Here is a 24,851-nt window from a genome sequence, read left to right on the forward strand (position 1 = left end):
GAGATTTGGGGGATTATTTGTTACCACAACTTAACCCTGATACATTTAACTAAACCTTAATTTTTTTATCTGAAAAATGCAGATAATAGTGTCTGTTTCTTACGAAGGGAGCTCTGGCGGCTCAGCAGTTAAGAGCTCGGCTGCTAACCAAAAGGTCGGCGGTTTGAATCCACCAGCCACTCCTTGGAAACCCTATAGGTCAGTTCTGTTCTGCCCTATAGGGGGTCGCTATCAGTCAGAATCAACTTGACAGCAATGGGTTTTGTTTTGTTTTAATCTTATGAAGTAGTTATGAGGATTAAATAGGCTAACACATTTATAATACTTAGGATAGTGCCTAAACCCATTGGCATCACGTCAATTCCGACTCATAGCGACCCTATAGGACAGAGTAGAACTGCCTCATGGGTTTCCAAGGTGTAATCTTTATAGAAGTAGACTGCCACATTTTTTTTCCTTGGAGTGGCTGGTAGATTAGAACCACCAATCTTGCAGTCAGCAGTTAAGTGCTTGACCACTGCACGACCAGAGCTTCTTCAGAATAGTGTGTAACACATAATCAATTTTTAATATATTTTAGCAATTGGATATTATTATTGGTGATATGCCATATCCTAGTTTTTTCTCTAACAAGTTATCTATTTCTATTAATCAAATTGTTAGTCATGTGTCTTTGAGAAAATCACTTAGCCTCAGATTGCAATGCAAGTATATTAGAAGAGTTGATCTACAGCATTGAATTTCCAGCGTTAAAATTATCTGATTCTATCAAGGAAGCACTCAGAGAGTCTATCCAGGTTCTTCAAAGCTATTTCTGTTGCTTAGGGGAACAGAATGTGTGATAATACAAAACATTCCCTTCTCCAAGCCCAGCCCTACAAAGGTCTACATTCTTATTAGAGATTTCTGTATCCTCTTCTTGAAACTTCTACCCAAGAAATTGTATCTGACTCACAAATCCTTAGCCATGAGTTTGGTTTCCCGGTCTAGGCATCTACATCTTCCTTAGTCCATCTCTTCTCCCTCTGTTCTGTTTTCAGTATATGCACATACTATCTTATTTTACCAAGCCTTGGCTCCAAGCCACTGCCCACCATCATCTTTCTCCTCATAGTGCAACCTTAAGAGGAGAGGATCCAGTGCTTGCTCCACTTTAGTCCTGGCTCACGATGACCAAACTGTTGCCATCCCTTAGAGCCACTAAGACCCATTTTCTGGTTTCTCAAGATCAGGGCTTTTTATGTCCTGATTCATAGTCGTCTTTTTTTTTTTTTTTTTTTTACTCCCTCCTAACTCTGGCTTGGCCATTCTCTGGTCCCAGTGGCAGCCCTGCCTATACTTCCTAATGCAGTATCTTAATACATTGGATTAAACCACGTGAAGTTGCCATTTTTCAGGTTGAATATGGCAATTTTATATGGTTCAACCTATACATAAACCCAATATGGAAAAAAGAGGAATTTTATCACATACATATTGAATTACATGTTGGAGCCCAACAAGAATCATGTCTTTCCCCCTCCTTACCCTGTTGAACTGGAGAGTTGTTCTTGTAGAACTTGCCTTATGCTCTTTTATGTAACTCTCTGACCTTCCCACACCCAGCACCCAATTCATTACAAATATTGATACTGGGTTTATTGACTGACTAGACGGAGATTTGCCCTGATATCTATTACTGGCATTATTACTACTTTGTGGGAGAATATAATGCTTTTTATTCTTTAATCTCTTTCAGATTGAAGACATCATTACAAAGATGCAAGATGACAAGACAGGGGGTGTGCCCATCAGAACAGTCAAGAGCTTTCTCTCCAAAATCCCCAGTGTCGTCACAGGTAACTATTCTCTTTACAAGGTATTGATGGTAACAGAAAATGGCTATAGAAGAGTTGTATAGTCTAGATTGTGATCTGGGAAATGTCTAAGAATTTGTGAACGTTCAGGATGATACATTCAGTGTTCTTCTGGAATGAAGTTGAGTCCTGAACATGATTTGTAAGAACTTACTCTTTGCCAGTCCTTAAGGATGGCCTTACTATGCATCCCTTTTGTATTTAAATTAAGTCTGAGCCAGGGGCAGAAGTCATCCGCATGTAGATGGTATTTAAAGCCATGGAATTGCTGAGCTTACCAAGGGAGTGAACATAGATAGAAAATGTAGTCCAAGTTCTAAAACCTGGGATACTCCAATATATAGGAGTCAGGGAGAGGAGAAATCAACAAAAAAAAAAAAAAATTTTTTTTTTTTTTTTTGAAAAGGAATAGATGGAGAAGAGGAAGAAAATCAGGAGGATATGGTTTCTTAGAAGCCAAATATTCTAGAAAATGTTTCTAGGAAGAGCAGAATTATCTACTATGTCAAATGTCACTGGTAACCAAGTAAGTTAAGGACTCGAAAACTGACCAGTGAATTTAGCAACATCGAATTCATGGTTGACCCTAAGTGCACTTTCTGTGAAACTTTGGGGAGCAAAAAACCTTACTGGAGTGGGTTCAAGTGTGAATGGAAGGAAAGATAGTTGAGGCAGTGAGTATAATTAATCTTTGAAGGAGTTTTTTTGTAAAAGGAATAAATGCAGTAGTATCTGGAAGCAAAAGGGGGTCAATATGTGTATTATTTTAAGTGATATGAAAGTGACAGTATGCAGAGCGATGAGTGAAAAATGATACAGGAGAAAGAAAGAAAATTCAAGGAGTGATATCCAAGAGTATGTAACAGGAGATGGAATCTAGTGCACAACTAGGTAGGTAGCTTTCACTAAAAGTATGTACAAATCATCCTTGGGAAGGGATTGGGCAGAATAGATGTAGAGGCACAAGTAAGTGAGGAGATGTGATGGGAGCTTAGAGAAGTTCTCTTCTAGTTATTTTTACTTTCTTAGTAAAATAGGAATCAAAGGGGGTGGAGATGTTGAAGGTTTGAGGAGAGATTAGAAGCTATGAAAATTGTCGAGACGGCTGAACTAGGTAAATATAATTTTGATTGCTAGACAGAGATTATTTATAAATTTAAAAAAGAAAATTGTTTCTCCAGCGCATTTAGTTTCCATGGGTTTGGACATGGATCAGGTGGAAAGCTGGACTTATTTAAGGCTGTAGTAACTCCCCAAATATGATAAATCTGAGAGGCAAAAGAGCAACTAAAATGGTGAACCATTAAATTTTAGCTGAATAAGGAAGGAAGTGGTGACACAGTAGTTAAGTGCTCAGCTTCTAACCAAAAGGTCAGCAGGTTCAAACCCAGCAGCTGCTCCACAGGAGAAAGATGTGGCAGTCTACTTCTGTAAGATTACAGCCTTGGAAACCCTATGGAGCAGTTCTACTCTGTCCAAAAGGGCCACTATGAGTTGGCGATGGCAGTGGCTTTAAGAAAGGAAGTGAGAACAGAAGACAGGTGAGGGACAGTGGGATGGAGTGCTAACAATAAATTGTGGCTTCAGTGGCAAAGGATTTTTGAAGTTGGAGGCTAAAATGAGAGCACTGGAAATATAGGAGGTGGTGGTTGTGGAATATATTAAATTGAGATTATGGAGGGGTTAAAGTTATTGGTGGTGACAAGGTCTAGAGTATGACCATGCGAAAAAGTAGCTGAGATTGGATGGAGGGCAAGATCATGGAAGGAGAAGAGATCAAGGTGCAGAGAGACCATCATATTCAAAGGCTGAGCAATATAGACATTGAGGTCACTACTAGGGGAATATTATAGAGAGTGGTTCCTCTTCATGAAATGAGAGACAGAGGCCCAGGAATCGGTAGATGTCTTTCATAACAAGGAGTTATAGATGGTTTAGCCTGATGTCATGGGAGTCAAAGCTGACTGTTTTTAGAGAAGAGAAAGAAAATGAAGTTAGTCTAGAAGAAGCCATAAGGAGTAAGGAGGTCACATACCCACTTCTAAGCACAGTGGTATGTAAGGCATGGGAGAGAAGATAGCCACCACTTATAAGGACTGCAAGGAAGCAGGGCCATCAGGGAAGAACAAGAAAATGGAATATCAACTAGAAGTGGAGGATGTAAAAGATATAAAAGATTTTACTAATGATTGACCATGAGTTCCAGATGGCGAGTGAAAGGATTTCAGGAAATGGTGAGTGTGTGATCTGGGTAATAAATGTCCACCGTTTCTATGTGCCAGACACTAGAGTAGTCACAGGAGATATAAAGACTATTATATCTTTATATAATACTAATTTGTATAACACATATATATTGCTATAATACTAATATTTCTTTATATAATATTTTATATGCTACTAATAATCTTTATAAAGACGATATAGATGTGGATATAGATATAGATATCGATATCGATATAGATATATAGGCTGCCCTATAAAAACCATCAATCTAGTGAGAAAAACAGACACAGGTAGATGAATATTTATATCAGCTATTTGCTATAATAGAAGTGGTTTTTGAGCTTAGAGTATAGAATGATGAACTTTGGGTATATCTAAAACAGTTCTCTGAGGAGGTATATAGGTTATCTATTGCTGCATAACAAATAGCCACAAACCATAATGATTTAAATGCTTTCTTCTTTCTCATAATCATGATTCCATGAATTGGCAGTCTGGGCAGTTCTTCTGATAGCCTCGTCTGGAATCGTTCATGAGGCCATAGTCATCTGATGGTTCAATTGAGGCTGCTGTTGTGGTTAGCTGCCACCAAGTTAGCCCCCAACTCGTGGAGACCCCATGCACAATAGAACCAGACTGCTGTGATCCATAGGGTTTTCACTGGCTGATTTTCAGAAGTAAGTCACCAAGCCTTTCTTCTTAGTCTGCTTAGCCTGGAAGCTCCACTGAATCCTGTTCAGCATCATAGCAGCATGCAGATGGGTGGTGGCTATACTTCAGGTGCATTGGTTGGGAATTGAACCTGGGTCTTCCACATGGAAGGCAAGAATTATTACCACTGAATCACTACTGCCCTCTCAGTTGGGGCTAGAGGGTCTAACATGGCCTCACTCATGCGTTTGGTGGTGGTGCTCATTGTTAGCTGGGCCACAGTTGACTTCCATGGGGCCTCTTATCCTCCTCCATGTTAGAGTGGGCTTGTTCACAGTTGGTGTCAGGGTTTCAGTAGAGAAAGAGTGGAAACTGCAAAGTCTCTTAAGGCCTAGGCTCCAGAACTCATAGTGTCAAGCCCACCACATTCTGTTGTTCAGAGTAAATCACAAAGCCAGCCTAGACTGAAATCAGCTCTGCCTCTTGGTGAGAGAAGTGGCAATGCTGCATAGACATAGAGAGGCATGATTCATTGGAGGCCATTATTATAATGTGCTACCACAGAAAGTAAATGTACACTTGGGCCTTAAACATGCATAGAAAATTTGGGAAAAGCATTCCAGGTGAAGAAAATAGAATTTTCATAGGCCTAAATGCATGAAAAGCAGATCAGATGTCAGTAAAAATGAACTTGCTTATGTGGTTGGAGTTTAAAACACATTTATGTGCATGTGTGTTCAGGGAGAGGAGCACATTAGCAGAACAGCCACAGGGGAAAATAAAAGAATATGAGACTTTGCCATAAGAACAGATTACAAAGGACTTTTGACTTGTAGACTTTATCCCAAAGGTAATGGGCTGCCATCAGAGGTTTTTAAATAGCGGGTGAATTACATCTGTGTGTTAGAAAGAATTCTGGCAAGAGGGTGGATGAAAAATCTGAGCAGTAGGAGAAGGAGAATATGAGACTAGCTAGGGACTCTCTAGATAAGGGAGGAGATACAAAAGGTCATATTAACAACGTCCACATCACCAACGGAAACTACGTATTTACATCTACACCTCATTTAATCCTCAAAAAACTCTAAGATTAGGAACTGTTGTTATTTCCATTTTACAATCAAGAAAACTACAAATTCAAGAGTTTAAGTAACTTCCCCAAGGTCACATAGCAAATAAGTGACAGGCATCTGCCTCTAGGACCCACTGTGAAAAGACAGGAGCAGTAGAATTCAAGACTTTTGAGGAAAAAGTAGAAGATAGGATTGATAAACCTTGATGACTGGATGTGTGGCATAGGTAACTCATTAAAAATGGGATGTTAGTATGACGGATTGAATTCATTCTTCTAAATTTTCTCTTCTGAAATCCCACAAAATTGGAGTAAAAAGAGTTTTAAAGAAGTATTTCCAAAGTACAAGGAGTCAAGAACTTTGAAAAGCCTGAAATTTTTTGGTACTTTGGTAACAAGTTAGCTTACCACAGTTTCATAGATGTTGGTAGAAAACATGAGACTCCTGGGTCAGAGACAAAGAATAGTTTATTACTTACAGCAATAGCAGTAGCCAGAGTATCGGTACTTTTTACACTAGTTCCCTGAGCTCCAATCCTCCAGGCAATGCTAAAGAGGACCATATGGTGCCTATATGTGCAGTGGGTTGCATTACAGGAGAGGAAAGCTGAGCTTAGGGAGACTGAATCTTTTATAATGGGTAATAATTATACCTGCCCTTTGCTCTCTTTCAAAGTTACATGCCACACATCCTTGAAGAAATAGTCCAGTACAAAAGGCAGTCAGTATCCTGCTTACAAGATGTGTAGATATGTGAGAAACTCATGAAGAACTGTGTCCCAGGGTAGGAACAAGAGAGGAGATAACAGCAACAACACTTAGAAATTTGAAAAGCAAATTAATTAAAAGCCCTGAGATAACCTAACCATCACTTGTCAGTGGAAAAAGAAAGAAACAACCCTATATGATAGAATCCTCAAAAGGCTCAGAAACTAGTAGCATCTATAGAATGTTCTATGTAGTTAGAATGCATTTTGCCAATATACTCACCTTCTGGATTAACCACTGCATGGGTCAATTACTAGCTCATTGTCTCCTGCCCAGGTGTATTAGATCCCACACTCTGCCAGCACAGCTTAAGTTGATGTTAAGGTGTCCCCGAAGACCAGTCAGATGAATCTCATGCTCAACTTATTTAAGAGATCCAACACAGGACATTCAGCCAGCAACTCCTGTGACACAGGCGACAGTCAGCAAGTCAGCACTTGGAACAGAATCCTTGGTACACTAAAGTCCTTGCCAACCAACACACAAGGATTTTAGTCTACACAAAAGGTACTCTGCAGCCAAAGACTAAAACAAAGAATTCAGCTGTACTGATGTCGGATAGAGCCACAATTGTAGTCAACTCCACGAGCAGCATGTTCAGACCCATATCCAGAGTGCTAGCACCAACACACCAACACCAAGCTCATCACCTCCACCAACCTCCTGTAGAGAAAAACCCTGGAATGGTATTTCAGGAAATCATTATTCCTCTTCACCCTCCTAAAGTTGCTGGTAATCAATTGGAGAGCTACATGCAGAGGAAATCCAGATCACCAAGACCCAGGATACCAATCTAAGCTGGAAATCCATTAATATTAGGCTGTTCACTATGTCAATGGAGGCTGTGTCTACACAGAAAGTAATCAGTCCACATTGCAGCCTTTCCTCACACACAGTGACCTCCATCAGACATTCCAACCATTGATGAAATAGCCAGTTCCTCATGAGAAACCAGCAGATACCTTTTCAATCATTTTAGGAGTTCTTATCACCACCACTGGAGCTTCTCCTCCACCAGAAAGAGCTGGAAGTAGCTGCTTCTCTTCTATATTGAGATCCTTTTTCCATAGGTAAAATTAAAAGGTAAAGATTTAAAAAATGGAACTGATGACCATAATGAAACTGGTTTAACCAACACAGTGTCTCTATCTCTTGCATGGCTGGACATGAAACTGTCCACACCTACCTGTGACCTACCACCTGGTGCCTCACCCAAGAAAAGACTCAAACAGCAAATGATTTCAATAGGAGAAGGCAAGATGATGGCGACAGCACTGATGATCAGAGAATTCTAATGAAAGCTGAGAAATATGAGTTTCCTCTTTAAGACTATTGATAAAGAATGTGTGAGGTGTGCCCCAGTGCATCCGAGACCCTGTCACTGTCAGAAGCTCAGGGAAGCTGCTTATCATCACTTTCTTAGCTGCCTGGTGAAAATCAAAGATGTGAATAACATTAGTCTGCGGGAAGTAGCCCCAAGATAGGAGTGTTCTGCTGGAAGACCCATCTCTGTGCTGTCCAGTTAACTACACTACACTAAGTTGAAAGTCTCACCAATTTATCCAAATTATCCCAAAGGTAAAAAAGGAGCAACTGTAAATAACCTAAACCAAATAAATAAATACACAGAAATATGGAGATATGTACATTTGTGATGGATCAAATCAGAAAGCCAGGTGTGAAGTTCCAAACTGAATGTTCTAGAGTATAAGGAGAAGGTACCAGAACAAAATGGATTTGCCAAAAGAAACAAAAAGTCAAAATGAAAATAAAAGGAAAAAATATGAACCCTAGGAAATATAGACTTTAAAATAAGAGAATTTGTGAGGGTAGAGATGAGGGAGAAGATACAGTCATTAGCAGAGCACAACACTGAAAATAAGTTTTCTAGAATTCAGAGATGACATCAAAGGGCACCCTGGCACTCACCGATGCAAAAAGATCAGAGTTGAATCGGCTTTTAGATGAGTCCCTTTCAAGCAGGCTTTGTGGTGCGTTTGTTTACAACCTTTCTAACATGTTGGTGCAGAGCAGTTGGAATCAGTGACCCAAGAGGTTGTAGGAATTTCTTGACCTTCTATTTCAGAAATTAACCTTATCTGGTGAGTTCCTGTAGAACACATAGAGAGCCTAGACTGAAAGCGCCTATTCGGACCATCTGTGCTGAAAATGAAAGCTCTTCCCATCATATTATTCACTTCTTTTTCTTCCTGACCTTCAAATGTCTGATCTAGCCTTTACAGCCAGGGCCAGTGCCCTGAAAGAGCTGTCATATTTCAAGTTTTAAATAGCTTTGGAGCACCAGTGCTTGCCATTTTTAAAAGAATGATTTCAAAATAAACTTGTCATACTGTTGTGCCTATGTATATCAAAATTAAGATCCTTATTCTGAACAGTTTTGGAATCCAATATTCTGTAGCTGGTGTGATGATGCTAATTGTAAATATACACATCTCTAGGTTTTTGAAACCAAAACCAAACCCATTGCCATCCAGTCGATTCTGAGTCATACAGATCTCTAAGCATTATTAAAAGACTCAAAAAGGGAGAAAATGCAGTTAAAAATACCTTAACTTCTGCCTTGGATATTAGTTGGAGAGTGATGCCTTTATCCATTATAGGGACTTGGGGAAGGAATAGGTTTGAGAGAGAAGAGACAAGATCAGTCTTAGTCATGTTGAAGTTGAGTAGTTTGAAGTGGCATTCTGGTGATGCTGTCCAGGTGGCAGTTGGAAGTAAAGGACTGAAGTTCTGAACATTCTATCAGGAGATATGGATTTATGAGTCATCAGCACCTGAGTGGCAGGGGACTTCAGTGACACGACTGGGTACTACAATTTGTACATCTTCATCTATAAGCCATGAACTCTATCCCTACCTAGGCTTGAGATAACCTACTATTTCCCCCACACCCATTTTCTGTGATTTTGAGTTTGAAGTTTCCCTGATGACATGTCAGGGAAATTAACTTCAACTCTCAGATCAGGAGCTCACAGGTGAATTCATAGGTGTGGCTGGGATGAAGAAAGTGGAGGAGTTCCTGTTGGTTCACCTGTGGGGTTGGGAAGGCCAAATCAGGGAGTAAATGTAGATAGATGGGTATATTTAGGGAAAAGAATCTCAAACACAAGAGATAGTTATTAGACAAAATTCCTCCCTCAAAAGTGAAAAATGAAGAGCTGTAAAGACTGATATTTAGCAAATAAATGACCTTCAGAGAATATAGCTGGAGAATTGGAGAGAGGAGAATAATGAGGGGAAGAAAGGAGAAGCCAAAATTAGACCAAAAGCCAAAGAGGTTCTTTGGGGAGGCTCACTGGATGAGATAAGAAATGAAAATACAATCCAATCCATTTCAGAAAGTCTATCATCTCACCTTCCAGAGGGTTGATGTTTCTGAGCAAGATACCCACAGAAAGGGCACCGCATGGCCACCTTACTGTTCCCATTTCAGGATGGCAGAACAGCCTCTTCAGATCCTCCTTTTTGAACAGTAGGTAACCATGATGGTAATTGGAGTCAAGAGGGTGGGGTTTTTGAGTTTCCAACTTCTGGCCTGGCAGCCCTATCCCTCCAGCCTGCCCTGCACATGATAGATATATTCTGGGCAGAATATTTGCCAATTTCCAGAAACCAGCTAGATTGCACAACTTTGCCCAGCTGTCATCAACAGTCATTCCAGGATAATTCTCTTTCACCTGAATGTCATCAAGAATTTTCTAAGAATTTAGGAGATTAATTTCTCCCAGGCCTCCCTCAGAAGCACCAATTCCTGCAAGTAAGAGCCATAAGGTACATCTTCTCTCACCTATTCTTGCAGACAGGAAAATTGTCCCAGAGACATAATGTAACGTGCCCCCAAATCACACAGCTTGTTAGGGACAGAACCAAGATTAGAATCTGGATTCCTCTCTGCCACTGCAATGCTGTTTCCATAACCTCATGCTGAAAACTACAGACTCTTGATTGGAAACTTTCCTTAAAGGTATCTAGTATATTCTCCCTGAATATGAGAATCACTTGATGAGTAACTTGTTTAAAAATACAAATGCCAGGACTTTTCTGTGGGCCTGGGCTCAGGAATCTCTATTTTCAAAGTCTGTTCTGGTTGTGTAATATGGCCTGTCCCAATTTGGGAGTCAACTGGTGCAGTATTAAAGCGCTCAGCTGCTAACTAATAGGTCACTGGTTTGAAACCACTAGCAGTTCCACAGGAGAAAGATAAGGCAGTCTGCTTCCATAAAGATTTACAGCCTCGGAAACCCTATGGGGCAGTTCTACCCTGTCCTATAGGGTCACCATGAGTTGGAATCAACTTAGTGGCAGTGGGATTTAGTTTATAACCACCACATTCCTTCCAAGTGTTCTACAGTCTTGGCTTTAATAACTTTTATTCCATCTTTGGACCATTATAAGAGTTTCTAACCTTTAGAAACTCTTATAATGGACTGAAATTGACCTGCCTCCCTGTAGCTTTAATTTATTAGTTCTAATTCTATCTCTAGTTTGATTAAAATTAGACCCAACCAGCTTTTCCTTATAAAATTTAACTGTACAAATAATTTTCAGAAAATACCGTTGGCACATACATGGATTTTTTTTTTAGAGGCTTAGTGAGGGTAATGAGTAGCCAGGGTTAATCTCTAAATTTGTGGGCCTCATCAATGGGGATGGCAACAAATGCCCCCCTTGAACCCTCCCCCCTCTGCCACTAATCCTCTACAAGTAATTTAAGTTAGGGGTTGGCAAACTGGTAACAGGCCAGATGATAAATAATTTAGGCTTCGTGGGCCATACAGTCTCTGTTGTATCTACTCAACTCTGTCATCATAATGCAAAAGCAGCATAGACAATATGTAGATGAGTGGGCATGGCTGTGTTCCAATAAAACTTTATTTACAAAACATAGCACACTGGTAGTTTGCCAATCCCTTCCTAGATAAATCTAGTGAATCTCACAAACAAGTTATTGAACAGAAGAAGGTAGATGCAGAAGGATATATGCTATATGACCACATTCATATAAACGTAAAAAAACAAACTATGACATGATAGTATTGAGGGGTACATATTTAGGTGATAAAAGTGACAAGAAAAGTATGGAAATGATTAGCATAAAATTCAATATTATTTTTACCTTTAAGGGGGAAGGAGTGTATTGTAATTGGGATACTAGATACAAGAGGCTACTAGGATGTTAGAAATGTCTTTTTGTTTGTTTGCTTGCTTTTACTTGAGTTATAGTAATAACAGTATTTTCTTTAAATAATTTAAGCTGTACGTATTTGTTATGAACACTTTTTTGTATGTATAATATTTCACAGTAAAAAAATTCTTTTTCTCTTCAAACTACTTTGAAGTCAGTTTCTTGAATAAAGTCTGTGATCAAACTGGGAAGTGCCAATTTTTGATTCAATAAGCTGTGACTGAGTAAATACAACTGTTTGTTGTTGTTGCCGTTGTCATTGTTGTCCTCATAAACTGGTTTCTAAGTTTATTTTGGAGTTCCAGGTAGCACACTCAGCTGCTAATCGAAAGGTCGGTAGTTCGAGTCCACTCAGAGTCTCTTCAGAAAAAGGCCTGTTGATGTACTTCTGAAAAATCAGCTATTGAAAACCCAGTAGAGCACAGTTCTACTCTGACACACATAGGGCTGTTATGAGTTAGAATCTACTCAACAACAGCTGGTTGGTTTGTTAAATTTATTTCCAAAAAATGCTTATAGATTAGCCAGTACTGATTGAAATAAGGGCGTTGCCTCCTGAGGGGCCAACTCTGAAAGAAACAATGCTTAATTACATATTGATTGTGCTGTGGTTGCCTTAACAAATATAACTCCACTATAGTTCATTTTCTTTAAATGTACACATTTTTACTTTCTTCTTCTGAGGTTCATTTTAGTTACAACATCCTGAGATTCTGTCAAGTTATAATTGTGAAAGCAAAAGGCATAACTCTGCTGTTCTTGGCCTTTGTGTCATTAAAATCTGACTCTAAATGTCACATTAATTCATCTTTTTCGCATTTTTCCTTGTTTGATTTTTTTTTTTCTTTTTTGCTTTGAGAAGAAATGCTAAATGGAATAAAAGAAGAAAAGACAGCTCATTTATTAAAAGTTAAAATATACCAAACAATCCCCTAATTGTACTCTAAAATTTCTTCTTAAACAATTCTGTAAAAATTCTGCTTTGGAGTGAGATAAAGTTTGAGGAGAGAATGAATTGCAACAAACCAGGGGTCATTGAGCCTGTTTTGGAGAAAGAAAAAGGAAACTACAGTGGGCAACATGCCCTGTTATAAATAAAGAGTGGTGGCCTAGCCACAATGACTATTGAATCCCTTGAATCATCTGTGGTAGAACTGAATTTTATACACTAAAATGGTTGGACGCATTGCTGGCAGGAAGATTCTAGCAAAATCATGTTGCTGACAAAAAAAAAAAAAAAAACCACTCCCGTCAAGTCGATTCCAACTCATAGTGACCCTGTAGGACAGAGTAGAACTGTCCCATAGGGCTTCCAATACTGTAATCTTCAGGGAAGCAGACTGCCTCATCTTTCTCCTATGGGATGCTTGGTGGGTTTGAACTACCAACGTTTCAGTTAGCAACTGAGTGCTTAACTACTGCACCACCAGGGCTCCTCACTGGTGGGAAGTCTCTGCAAGATTGTGAACATGGAGACCATTCATTTTCATCTTAGCTTCTTGCACAGTTGATATTGTCCTTCTATTCTACTAAAGACAGGTGGTACCAGATAAAGCTTTAGTTTATAGAAGCTTAAAATATTATTACTGGCAGATTAAAATAACTATGGCATGTACTTTATATACAAAATTTAAAAAGCCAGTGTTAGAACTTGTCATTGTGTCATCTATGCAGGTCATTTTTTCCCTTAAACATATTGACTTTAATAAGGCAAATTTTACAGAAATAAAGCCTAATCCTACCATTAGTTGCAGTCAGAGGAAATTTGAAGTGATTTTTATATAAAACTTGGCATACCACCCTTAGCCTAGTTTTTTGGTTCTAAAACATCGTTTTCTAGATTCAAGAAAAATTTCATTGGCTCAGGATCTTCTGAGTTCTACCCTGTATCTTCCTCAGGTAATATGCTCCTAGAATACTACTTTTCCAGAAAATTAATGACAACAACATTTGTTGAGCTCATCATAGCTAACATTTGTTGATAATCGGTATTGTCTAAAACATTCCCACCCTCTTCCTGATGTATATTAGCAAACTTCTAGGGTGGTGGGTGGGTTGGGATGTCCAAAAGGATACTCTCTGGAATCACTGTTTACAGGTTTTTACTAACAGCACCTCCTAAATCCAAGTATTTCCTCCCTTTAAGCCAAGTGAGAATGACCCCTCTCTAAGGCAACAGGATCACTGGTGATGATTAGGAGCGTCCACAAGAAGACAGGGGTTTGACTTCTCCCCCTTTCGGGATTCTTGCTGAGCTGTTGAAACAGAATTCTTCCCCGCTTCTGCCACCAGAGAGGAAAATGTGGAAATAGGGGGAAGCTTGGCAGGTGCTTCTTGGTGTTTGTGAAATGAGATTGATGTCTGCTTCTTGAAGCTAAGAGGATAACTGAAGCAGCCTACGTCAGCAGGCAGATAGGGGCCATTGTGTGACATGATGCCTGAGAAGAAAGAAGGACTGAAGATGAAGTACTCTCAAACATGACTAGAAGCTTTAAAACGGAGCCAAGTAGAACCTCTAAAGATGAAAATATAATTTAAATAGAAACTTGTGATCATTCCTATACCTTTTAATGAACATTATAAAATATTCCCACATAGAAAACACCAGTTCCAGGTTTTTGCAAGTGTGTTCTTCAAACATCCAGGGAACAAAAAATTTCAATCTTACATAATCTCTTAGAAACCATAGAAAACAGAGGGAACATTCCTCAACTCATTCTATGAAATTAATTCAACCTTGATATCTAAACTGGACAATGCCAGTATGACATAGGAAATTTACAGCCCAATTTCATGAACATATACGAAAAGAATCCTAAATGAAAAAAAAAAAAAAAAGTCAATACCAAGTTGGTTTATTCCAGGATTGCAAGATTACAATAACTGATTGTAGAAGAATGCAAATTTACAAAAATGAATTGTGGAAGAAATAGAAGAAAAATTAGCATTTAACAACCAGCTCATCATGAAAAGTCACAACAAACTAGGAATAGAAGTCATTCTTTCCAGACAGTATAATTGTCAACAGGAAAAACTAGTAAAGTATCTACAGGCAAATTACTAGAATCAATAAAAGAGTTTTTTAAAATTGCCAGAGACCAGTTCTACATATAAAAGTCAACTGCATTGCTATACACCAGCACCAATCAAAAATATATAGTTAAAAAAAACAGTTTCCAACGGTATTAAAAAAAAAAAATACGGTCTCTATAAATAAACCCGATAAAATTTTTGTGTAGAAAATTATCCAACTTTATTGAAATACGTTGAGGAAGAAAGATCTCCACTAAGAGGGAGGCATATCATATTATCAAAATTCAATATTATAAAATTTAATTCTCCCAGATTGATTTATCATTTTTGTGTAATTGCAATTAAAAAAATCCAAAAAAAAGATTAATCAACGCACTTGATGAGTTCATTCTAATACATAAAGGAGTAAAGGGGCCCAGGGCTTAACCCCTGTACCACCAGGGCTCCTTAGCTTCAAATGAGCACATTTTAATTACTTATCCTTTAATAACATCACATTCAACATGGAAATTAATTCAGAGCAATATGCAATCACTTTGGGATTAAGTTCATAACCGTTTGGAATTATTTGAACTTGCTTTGGGTGCAGCTCCCACCCTTATGTTACTATTTAAACAATAAGTTAAAATAAAAATTATAGCTCCGTAATTGTAAAGATGAAGAAACAGAATTTAAGTTACTTCCATTCAGTCATTCTGTGTGACCCCTTGGAGTTTACATGAGTATTTAAAATTTTAAACAGTAAATACTACAAGGTATATTATTATTACTTGGTATACAGAAATTTTAAGGAGCCCTGGTGGTGTAACAATTAAGCGCTCAGCTCAGAATTGACTAGACAGCACCAACAACAACAAATATAAACTTTAGTTCAGACATGAAATTCTTACTCAAGTTTGGAAATACCTCTAAAATTGAGACGTATTCCTTTCTTGTAATTTCATTTTGTTTTACTTTAAAGCTAAAGAGAAATCAAGAAATATAACACATTATGCGCCTTAGAAGTACAATTTAAAACTAGTTGCCGTCGAGCCAGCTCTGACTCATGGCGATGTCGTGAATGTCAGAGTAGAATTGTGCATCATAGAGTTTTCAGTGGCTGTAATCTATGGAAATAGATCTTCAGGCCTTTCTTCCGAGGCAACTTTGAAGGGACTTAAACCTCTGACCTTTTGTTTAACAGCCAAGTACATTAACTATTTGCACCACTAGGAACTTCAGTACAATTTAGTAGTTGCCTAATTTATGTGCCTTTTGCTTGCAGATGTCTTGGTTTTATTAAAATTCACTTATTGGGTACTGTCAGTAAGGAAAGAGTGTTAGAAGTGGTCTGTTCCAGGTGTCAAATACATAGGTACACTCCCGTGATCCTCTTTGCCTTTTCAGCTCCCAGCATGTCAGTGGGAAATGTAAAGCACTAAAGACTGATGTGAAGGAAGGGGTCTTTAACAGTGAACTTTAAATTGGAGGTGACGTGACCTGAATATTTTTAACATAATCTTCACCTTCTACATATTCCCTTTCCTAACGTGGCCTGCCTGAGACAGTGCTTTCGTTGTTAGGTGCCATTAAGTTGGCTCTGACCATAACGACCTTATGTATAACAGAATGAAACACTTCCCATCCTCGCAATTGTCGCCACATTTGAGCCCGTTGTTGCAGTCACTATGTCAGTCCATCTCATTGAGGGTCTTCCTCTTTTTCATTCACCCTCTCCCAAGCATGATGTCCTTCTCCAGGGACTGGTTCCTCCTGATAACACGTCCAAAGTACGTGAGACGAAGTCTCGCCACCCTTGCTTCTAAGTAGCATCTGGCTTCCAAGGAGCATTCTTCCAAGACAGACTTGTTCGTTCTTCTGGCAGTTCATGGTGTTTTCACTATTCTTCGCCAACACCATAATTCAAAAGCATCAATTCTTCTTCGGTCTTCTTTGTTCATTGGCCAGCTTTCGCCATGCACTTGAGGCCATTGAAGATATATATATATCCTCAAAGTGACATATTTGCTTTTTAACCCTTTAAAGAGTCTTTTGCAGCAGATTTGCAGAGAACACATCTTGCTGTTTAGGTTATATGGTGTTTCTTTTCCATAAACCAAATTATTTGAATCTCCCCAGTTTTGTCAAAAATATATTTAAAGCATGGATGCAATATATATTACATCTGAAATTACATTCTTGGCAGCTATTTCAACACATTTAAAAATGTTTAAGTATTATGTTAAAAATATGTTAAAGAGATGCCTAGTTTTTCAACATTCTTTCAGGGATAACATGAGCAAAATTTTCTGAAGACTGCTGCTCTAAAACAGTGCTGTCAGACAGTGTGTATATTTGAGGGGATAGTCTGCCACCAATAGCCCTGTCTCTGAGGTCTTCAGTGATTCTTGAGAAAGAAATTTTAGGCCATTGGGGTATATTCCTTAAGTCACATATTAAATACATAAAGCCATTGCCCTTGAGTCAATTCCAACTCATAGCAACCCTATAGGAGAGAGTAGAACTGCCCCAGGGAGTTTCCAAGGAGCGCCAGGTGGATTCAACTGCCAACCTTTTGGTTAGCAGCCATAGCACTTGACCACTATGCCACCAGGGTTTCCAGATCATATATTAGGGAATGGGAAAACCACTATTTAGGGGGAAGTTTCCTACTGGTTAATTGGTATCTTATATATATTTTCTCATTTAATGCCCCTGATAATCATATAAAGCACAGGTATATGGGATCTTGTGATGAGTGGTGAAGATGAATCTGAGAGAGCTAACTTGCCTGCCCTGGCCCCGCTGGCTGGCTGGTGATGGAGCAGGGATTTCAGCCCAGCTTGGCTGACTCCAAAGCCCCCATGTGGGACACCTTCCCCACCTCCTCTCTCCCATATGAAGACCTGGCTTTGATCTTCACCGTAATGCCGAGCAAGAATTCCTAGGGGGCAAGGAAGGAAGGCTGCACATTCCCTGAATGTGGGCAAAATCTGTTTCAGTCTGGCCCACTTTTAGTCAGGAATATGGGCAGAGAAAAGCTTCTGTCACAAGTTGGCCTTCCAATTTGCCACTGAGCAACTCTTCTTGAATGCTCTGAAAGAACGTTCTTACCAGGGGGCTTGGCAAACCTGGGAAGTGTCATGCTGTTGGGTAAGTGTTGCCTGCATAAGAGAATCCTCCCTGGGCGTTCCTTGCCCAGGGTGCATGGGCATGTGCAGAAGGTGGATTGAAGAAGGCTCACTGGATCTTAGCAGCAAGGCTTGCCTGCCTATTTCTAGACCTGACGCTGACTTTGAGCACATGATTTCATCTTTCTGTCACACTTTCTCCTGCCTGAAAAAAATCTGCAGAATCGAATCCGATGGCAACCTACTCTTCTTACAGTAACTAATGTTGGGAGAATTTTGCCAGCGTGTCTGGGAAGTATTGTACATTCTGAGAAGTCTCTGAGCAAAGGGCCAAGGCAGTACAAGCAGGGGCAGAGTTCAGACTCTGGGGCTACAATTGTGGGGCTCAAATCCCCTGCTCTGCCTCTCATTGGGTGCTAGGCCTTGTTAGCCTGTTTCCTCTTCTGTAAAATGGGTTGAATAATGGAACCTACTCTGTTGAGTTGCTATGGAGCTTAAATGAGAAAATGTCCATGGAGCCTGGCACAGTGTTTACTAAGAGCTGCTGTTAGTGCCATCATCTCCACCATGGTTAGGACCTGGGGGTCACCCATTCCCCTTTACAGGAAACAGAATGACTTCACTGGGGTCCATCTCTAGTGCGAAATCAACAAAGCCTCCTCATATCTCAGGAGCCCAGCATCCACTTACTCCTGGCCAGGCTATAACATTTCTTTAACCTCATGGTCTCTGCCTCCCACCGCAATGCCCCCCACCCACACACAGACACGTATAACTAGTAAAGAAAGGAACAATTTTCATTTCAAAATTGGCCCCTCTAAAATACCTAATTATAGTGTGACTCTTCATTTTCAGCCCAGTTTTGTGTGTGTGTGTGCGCGTCTGTGTGTGTGTGTGTATGCGCGCGTGTGTGTGTGTGAGTTTTAGGTGTAAGTTTACAGTGCAGATTAGTTTCTCATTCAAAAATTTATACACAAATTGTTTTGCGACATTGGTCGCAATCCCTGCAATGTGTCAGCACACTTCCCTGACCTTTTACACCCTGGGTTCCTCATGTCCATTCACCTAGTTTTCCTGTCCCTTCCTGCCCTCATCTTTGCTTTTGGGCAGGTGTTGCCTGTTTGGTCTATATTCTTCATTTAACTAGGAAACACTTACCTTTAATCTTTGTCAACCCAGTTTTTGAATCCCTGTATGTCCCAGCCCTCTTGGGGCAATGCCTTTGTGAACAGCAAGTATTGGGGAACTACACTATACCTCACAACTGGCAAACTCGGAAGACTCTGTTGTCCTAAAATCGATTCTGACCCATAGAGACCCAATAGGACAGAATAGAACTGACCCATAGGGTTTCCTAGGCTATAATTTTCACAGAAGCAGACTGCCACATCTTTCTCCCAACAAGTGTGTGAAAGGTTCGTTCAAACCACCAACCTTTCGATTAGAAGCCGAGCTGCCTAACCATTGTGCCACCAGTGCTCCTTAAACCTAGAGGAAGGGTCTAGCTTTAAGTCCTCAGCACCATCATCATTGTAAAGAGAATGGCCCTCCATTTATTGAGAGCCAGCTGTGGACCAGCCAGCCTCTTCAAATACATCATCGGTTTTCTTGCAGTAATCCCTGAGGGTGGGTGGTGGCAGCAGCCACATTTCACAGACCGGGAGTCTGAAGCCCCTATGTTACAGGTGAGCGGCATGGCCGGGATTCCACGCAGGCTTACCTGGTCCCTATCTCGTGCTTTGTTCACTGCCCCTCCCACCGTATCTTATATTTTATTTTTACATTCTTATAAATAAAAATGTAATTGAATAATTTTAAATAAGTGTGGTATTACTGTTTTACTTTAAAAAGAGATTTAAAAAGTACAACAACCATTCCTTTTGTCTGAAATACTAAAAAAGGTAAAACTGTAGAGACAGAAAGCAGATCAGTTGTGGACTGGAGGTGGGAGACGGGGAGAGGATTGGCTGCAAAGAGGCACCAGGAAACATTTTCTAGGTGAGCGAACTGTTTTATGTTGTGTGTTTTACACGGTTGTATACAGTTACCAACATTCATCAAACCATACACTTAAAATGGTGAATATTGTTGTATATAATCAATACCTTTATATATACATGTATTTTACCAGTTGCCTTCAAGTCAATTCTAACTCATGGCAACGCTGTATGTATTAGAGTAGAACTGTGCTCCATAGGGTTTTCAATGGCTGATTTTTCAGAACTAGATCACCAGGCCTTTCTTCCCAGGTACATTTGGGCAGACTCGAAGCCCAGCCTCTCAGTTAGCAGCTGAGTGTGTTAATCTTTTGCACCACCCAGGATGTCTATCTGTCTCTCTCTCTCTTTAGCATATATATACTTCTATAATTTAAAAAATATTGGGAGAAAATATACATATATAATATCTCTTTATGCTCTCCCTTCCCCAAATGTGGGTATGAACACATTATGGTGAGTGGAAACCTTTGGGGGGTAGGAATGGTTAGAGAGAGAACAGCATCTGATGTGCTTTATTTATTGATTTACTACTCCCCTTGATTGCGTTTAGATTTTTCACCAGGAGCATGTACTTTGTAATAAAAAATATATAAGGGGAGAAACATACCTTATTTTTTTCAAACAGAGATAATCTATCGGCTCGAATATGTGCTGATGAGGCTAACGGACTAAGCTCCTTCTCAGTCTCCATGACTTATAACCTATAACCTGTATCTATGACCTTCCTCATGAACGCCATAACTAATGCAGTCCTCGTACAAAGCTGTGCAAAAATTGTTACTTAAATTTTCTGTAACCAAACTTTATTTCTATTACGAGCCCCCATTTCCTCAGAGTTGCATCTAAGGTTGTGGTCTCAGGGACCCGGGCCCCTCAGCTTCCCCTCCTTCCCTGTCTTGTTTTCCTTCCTCACATAGACTGCTTTGCCTGGAGCCCCTCAGAGAAGCAGTGGGCTTTCGAGACTCTAATGCCAAGAACTGACTCTCGATTGCTTGTGCTGCTGGGTCTTTCCTTCCCCTGGCAGCTCTCCCAGGTGAAGCGCAGGACACACATTAAGTGATGAAGTGTGGGGGGAGAAATCACCTGAGTTAATTAATCAGAATGTGAGGCTGTATATCCCGTGTTTCATCCCTGGATCCGCAGTGCCTGACACGTGGTAAGAGAACATTGGGAAACTAATTGCCACGAGTGGTAACATCCTGAGTGGTATCATTGTTTACCTCCCAAGATCCACAATAATTATGGTGTTCAAGACTCAGGGGGAAAAAAAAAATTCCACAATAAAACTGTTTGGACAGCTTATCTTCGAGTTTGAATGCTTTGTGTAAATTAATGCAGTGGAAGTCTATCCTATGTGAATAAAAAGCTTGGAGTCCATTAATTAAATGACTAGATTGAATTAATTTTCATAATTCTTCTGATTTCATTGCCTATCCTAAAATTAAATGATAAAAGTCAAAGTAGAATTTAAAGGTAGGGTCCCAAGAGAGCACATGCTGAATAAACAGACTTGCAGAGTTAAAGACCCAACAACAGATGGTGGGAACAGCAAAGTGCAGAGAAACTGGAAAAAATCCTTAAAAAAAAAAAAAAAAAATGAGTCCTTAAAATACATGAATACCAAAGAAAACAGAGGCTATAAAAAGACTGAAAGCTTTGCCATAGTTCTTAGTGGAAAGTGAAGCCTTTTGCATTTATAGTGGTGCCTCGAAAAGTCCTCAGTATGAACGTGATGAAAGGCTTAATAGGGAGAAGAAAGAGAATACTAGGACAGTTACGAAAACTTTTAAGTATAAATCAGAATTGTCCTATGAAATAAAGTTATAGGATACTCACATCCAAAAAGATTATTACATTCAGATTTTAAATGTTATGTGTCTGTTAGAGGGATAACACATTTCAGAAAAGCTGAAGATCAGTAGTAATTTTATAAATTTAGCTATTATGCCAGTCTGCTCCAAAGTCATTGTATTTGTCCAATAAAAGCCATTTGCCATGAATTGCTGCCAGGGACTCAGAGAAGTTAGGTGCGTGAGCTCTCTAAGGCCTCACAGCGAGTTAGTGAGTTAGTGATGGAGTCTGGAGCTAAGCCAGGTTCCCTGGCTCTGATTCCAGTGCTGAGATATACAGACATGACGCTCATAGGTTGCCATCTCTTTCCCTACTGGGGCCACAGGTAAGCACTGAACTTCTAAAACCTTCAAGTCAGACTTCAAGCTCCAGGATTGTACTATGATTTAGAAAGGTATGTTGTCCTAGGCTAAAACCCAAAAAAGAACGGTTGCTGTCGAGTCAATTCCAAGTCATGGTGACACAATGTGTTACAGAGAGAACCGTTCCATAGAGTTTTCTTGGCTGTAATCTTCACAGAAGCAGATCGCCAGGTCCTTCTTTCACAGCACTGCTGGGTGGGTTCAGACTGCCAGCCTTTAGGTTAGGAGTCGAGCACAAACTGTTAGTGTCACCTATGGACCTAGGCAAAGGAGTCCTGGTGGCACAGTGGTTAAGGCAATTGACTGCTCATCAAAAGGTCAGCAGTTCGAAACCACCAGTGGCCCTGTGGGAGACTGACGTGGCAGTCTGATTCTGTAGAGATTTACAGCCTTGGAAACCAATCCTATGGGGCCACTATGCGTCAGAATTGATGACAATGGGTTTGTTTTTTGTTTTTAATAGACCTAGGCTAGAGCAAGAGTTCACCTGCTAACCAAAAGGTTGGCAGTTCGAATCCACCAGCCACTCCTTGGAAACTCTATGGGGCAGCTCTACTAGAAAGAAAGGTGTAAAGCTTACTAAAATTCATGAACGTATTAATTTTTTATTTCTTCCACAGACACTCAATAATTTATTTCTGAGGGAATGTTACACTTCCGAAGTCTACTTCATCTCTAAAGAAATTCAAACTTTAAGGAAAAAAAAAATTGTGATTGCTCAGACAGTTAAGAATATCAGCTGTCGTGACTTTAAAAATCATTCACAAAAAATTGCCACAAAATGGCTGCTGCTTCACGTCTCACATGAATATCTGTGTGACCCACCCTAATCAGAAACATACCAAAAAAAAACCAAACCCATTGCTGTCGAGTCGACTTCGACTCATAGCAACCCTATAGGACAGAGTAGAACTGCCCTGTAGAGTTTCCAAGGAGCGCCTGGTGGATTCAAGCATAACCCAGTAACCTGGTGCTATCGATTCAAGCATAAGGGGAAGGAAGTCTGGGACAGGTGGTCAGCCTAGGCCAAATGAACACTTTACAAAGGCACCCCAGGCAGCCTGGCTGCAATATGGAGAATATTGGATATACAAAGCCTTCCACATTCCTCTCTGGCAGTACTCACCCCATCTCATTGGTCAAGTTCACATTCAGGGGGTGTAGCCTCTCCACTCTGTACACCAGTTGCCCCAGGGAAATTTTTGGAATTCTCAAAGGAGCTCCCAAAAGAACAGTTGAAAAGCAGCAGCTAATAACATTACTAGTCCATTTGGCAGCCCTGCAAAGCTTTACCATCACAATTAGAGTAAGTGGATGGAAAAATCCACTCTCTTAATGGACAAATTAAATAAAAAGCGACAGGCTTCTGAAGATAGAGTTGAACCCTATGTGACATGATAGTGAAACAAAGAGTCTCGTTTCATTTCATCTTTGCTTTATCTGCTTAGGTAGAGATGGTGTTTTTCTGCCTTCTCTAACGTGAGGATCTCCAAGCCACACCAATGGGCATCTCACGCATTTGGGCACGACTTTCCTTAGAGTGTTGGGAAGCCAGGACTGGGCCTGTGGTGAGATATTCTAGGATGTAAGATGGAATTTGAGAAGAAGGGTATTTCGGTGATCACAGAGTCCAATGGTCTATAGCCCTAACTGTACATTAGAGTCACCAGACAGCTCTATAGCCGTTTTAATGTGGGAACTCCCCAGAGATTCCTGGGGAGGGGCCAGGAGATCGCTAACTGATAAAGCTCCACGTTGTTGTTGTTAGGTGATGTCAGGTCAGTTCCGACTCATAGTGACCCTATGGACAACAGAATGAAACACTGCCCGGTCCTGCGCCATCCTTACAATTGTTTTTATGCTTGAGCTCGTTGCAGCCAGTGTGTCAATCCACCTCTTTGAGGGTCTTCCTCTTTTCCGCTGACCCTGTACTCTGCCAAGCGTGATGTCCTTCTCCAGGGACTGATCCCTTCTGACAACATGTCCAACGTATGTAAGACACAGTCTCACCATCCTTGCTTCTAAGGAGCATTCTGGTTGTACTTCTTCCAAGACAGATTTGTTCATTCTTTTGACTCATAGCGACCCTATAGTCCATGATATATTCAATTTTCTTTGCCAACACCACAATTCAAAGGCGTCAGCTCTTCTTTGGTCTTCCTTATTCACTGTCCAGCTTTCACATGCATATGATGCGATTGAAAATACCATGGCTTGGGTCAGGCGCACCTTAGTCTTCAAGGTGACATCTTTGCTTTTCGACACTTGAAAGAGGTCCTTTGCAGCAGACTTACCCAATGCAATGCATCATTTGATTTCTTGAGTGCTGCTTCCATGGCTGTTGGTTGTGGATCCAAGTAAAATGAAATCCTTGACAACTTTGATCTTTTCTCCATTTATCATGATATTGCTTATTGGTCCACTTGTGAAGATTTTTGTTTTCTTTATGTTGAGGTGCAATCCATACTGAAGGCTGTGGTCTCTGATCTTCATTAGTAAGTGCTTCAAGTCCACTTCACTTTCAGCAAGCAAGGTTGTGTCACCTGCACAACAGGTTGCTAATGAGTCTTCCTCCAATCTTGATGCCCCGTTCTTCTTCATATAGTCCAGCTTCTCAGATTATTTGCTCAGCATATAGATTGAATAGGTATGGTGAAAGGGTACAACCCTGACGCACACCTTTCCTGACTTTAAACCACTCAGTATCCCCTTGTTC

General features: G+C 40.1%; 1 protein-coding gene across 1 annotated transcript in view; it reads left to right on the top strand.

Annotated features, from left to right (window-relative positions):
- RGS6 (regulator of G protein signaling 6) overlaps window positions 1-24,851 on the top strand; it is a 635,612-nt gene that overhangs the window by 433,838 nt on the left and 176,923 nt on the right. The window contains exon 3 of the mRNA XM_010588720.3: window positions 1,739-1,838. Within this exon, the coding sequence (XP_010587022.1) occupies window positions 1,739-1,838 (100 nt within the window). The remainder of the gene's footprint in view (window positions 1-1,738; window positions 1,839-24,851) is intronic.

This window comes from Loxodonta africana, chromosome 10 (assembly GCF_030014295.1).
Source record: "Loxodonta africana isolate mLoxAfr1 chromosome 10, mLoxAfr1.hap2, whole genome shotgun sequence".
Lineage (NCBI taxonomy): Eukaryota > Metazoa > Chordata > Mammalia > Proboscidea > Elephantidae > Loxodonta > Loxodonta africana.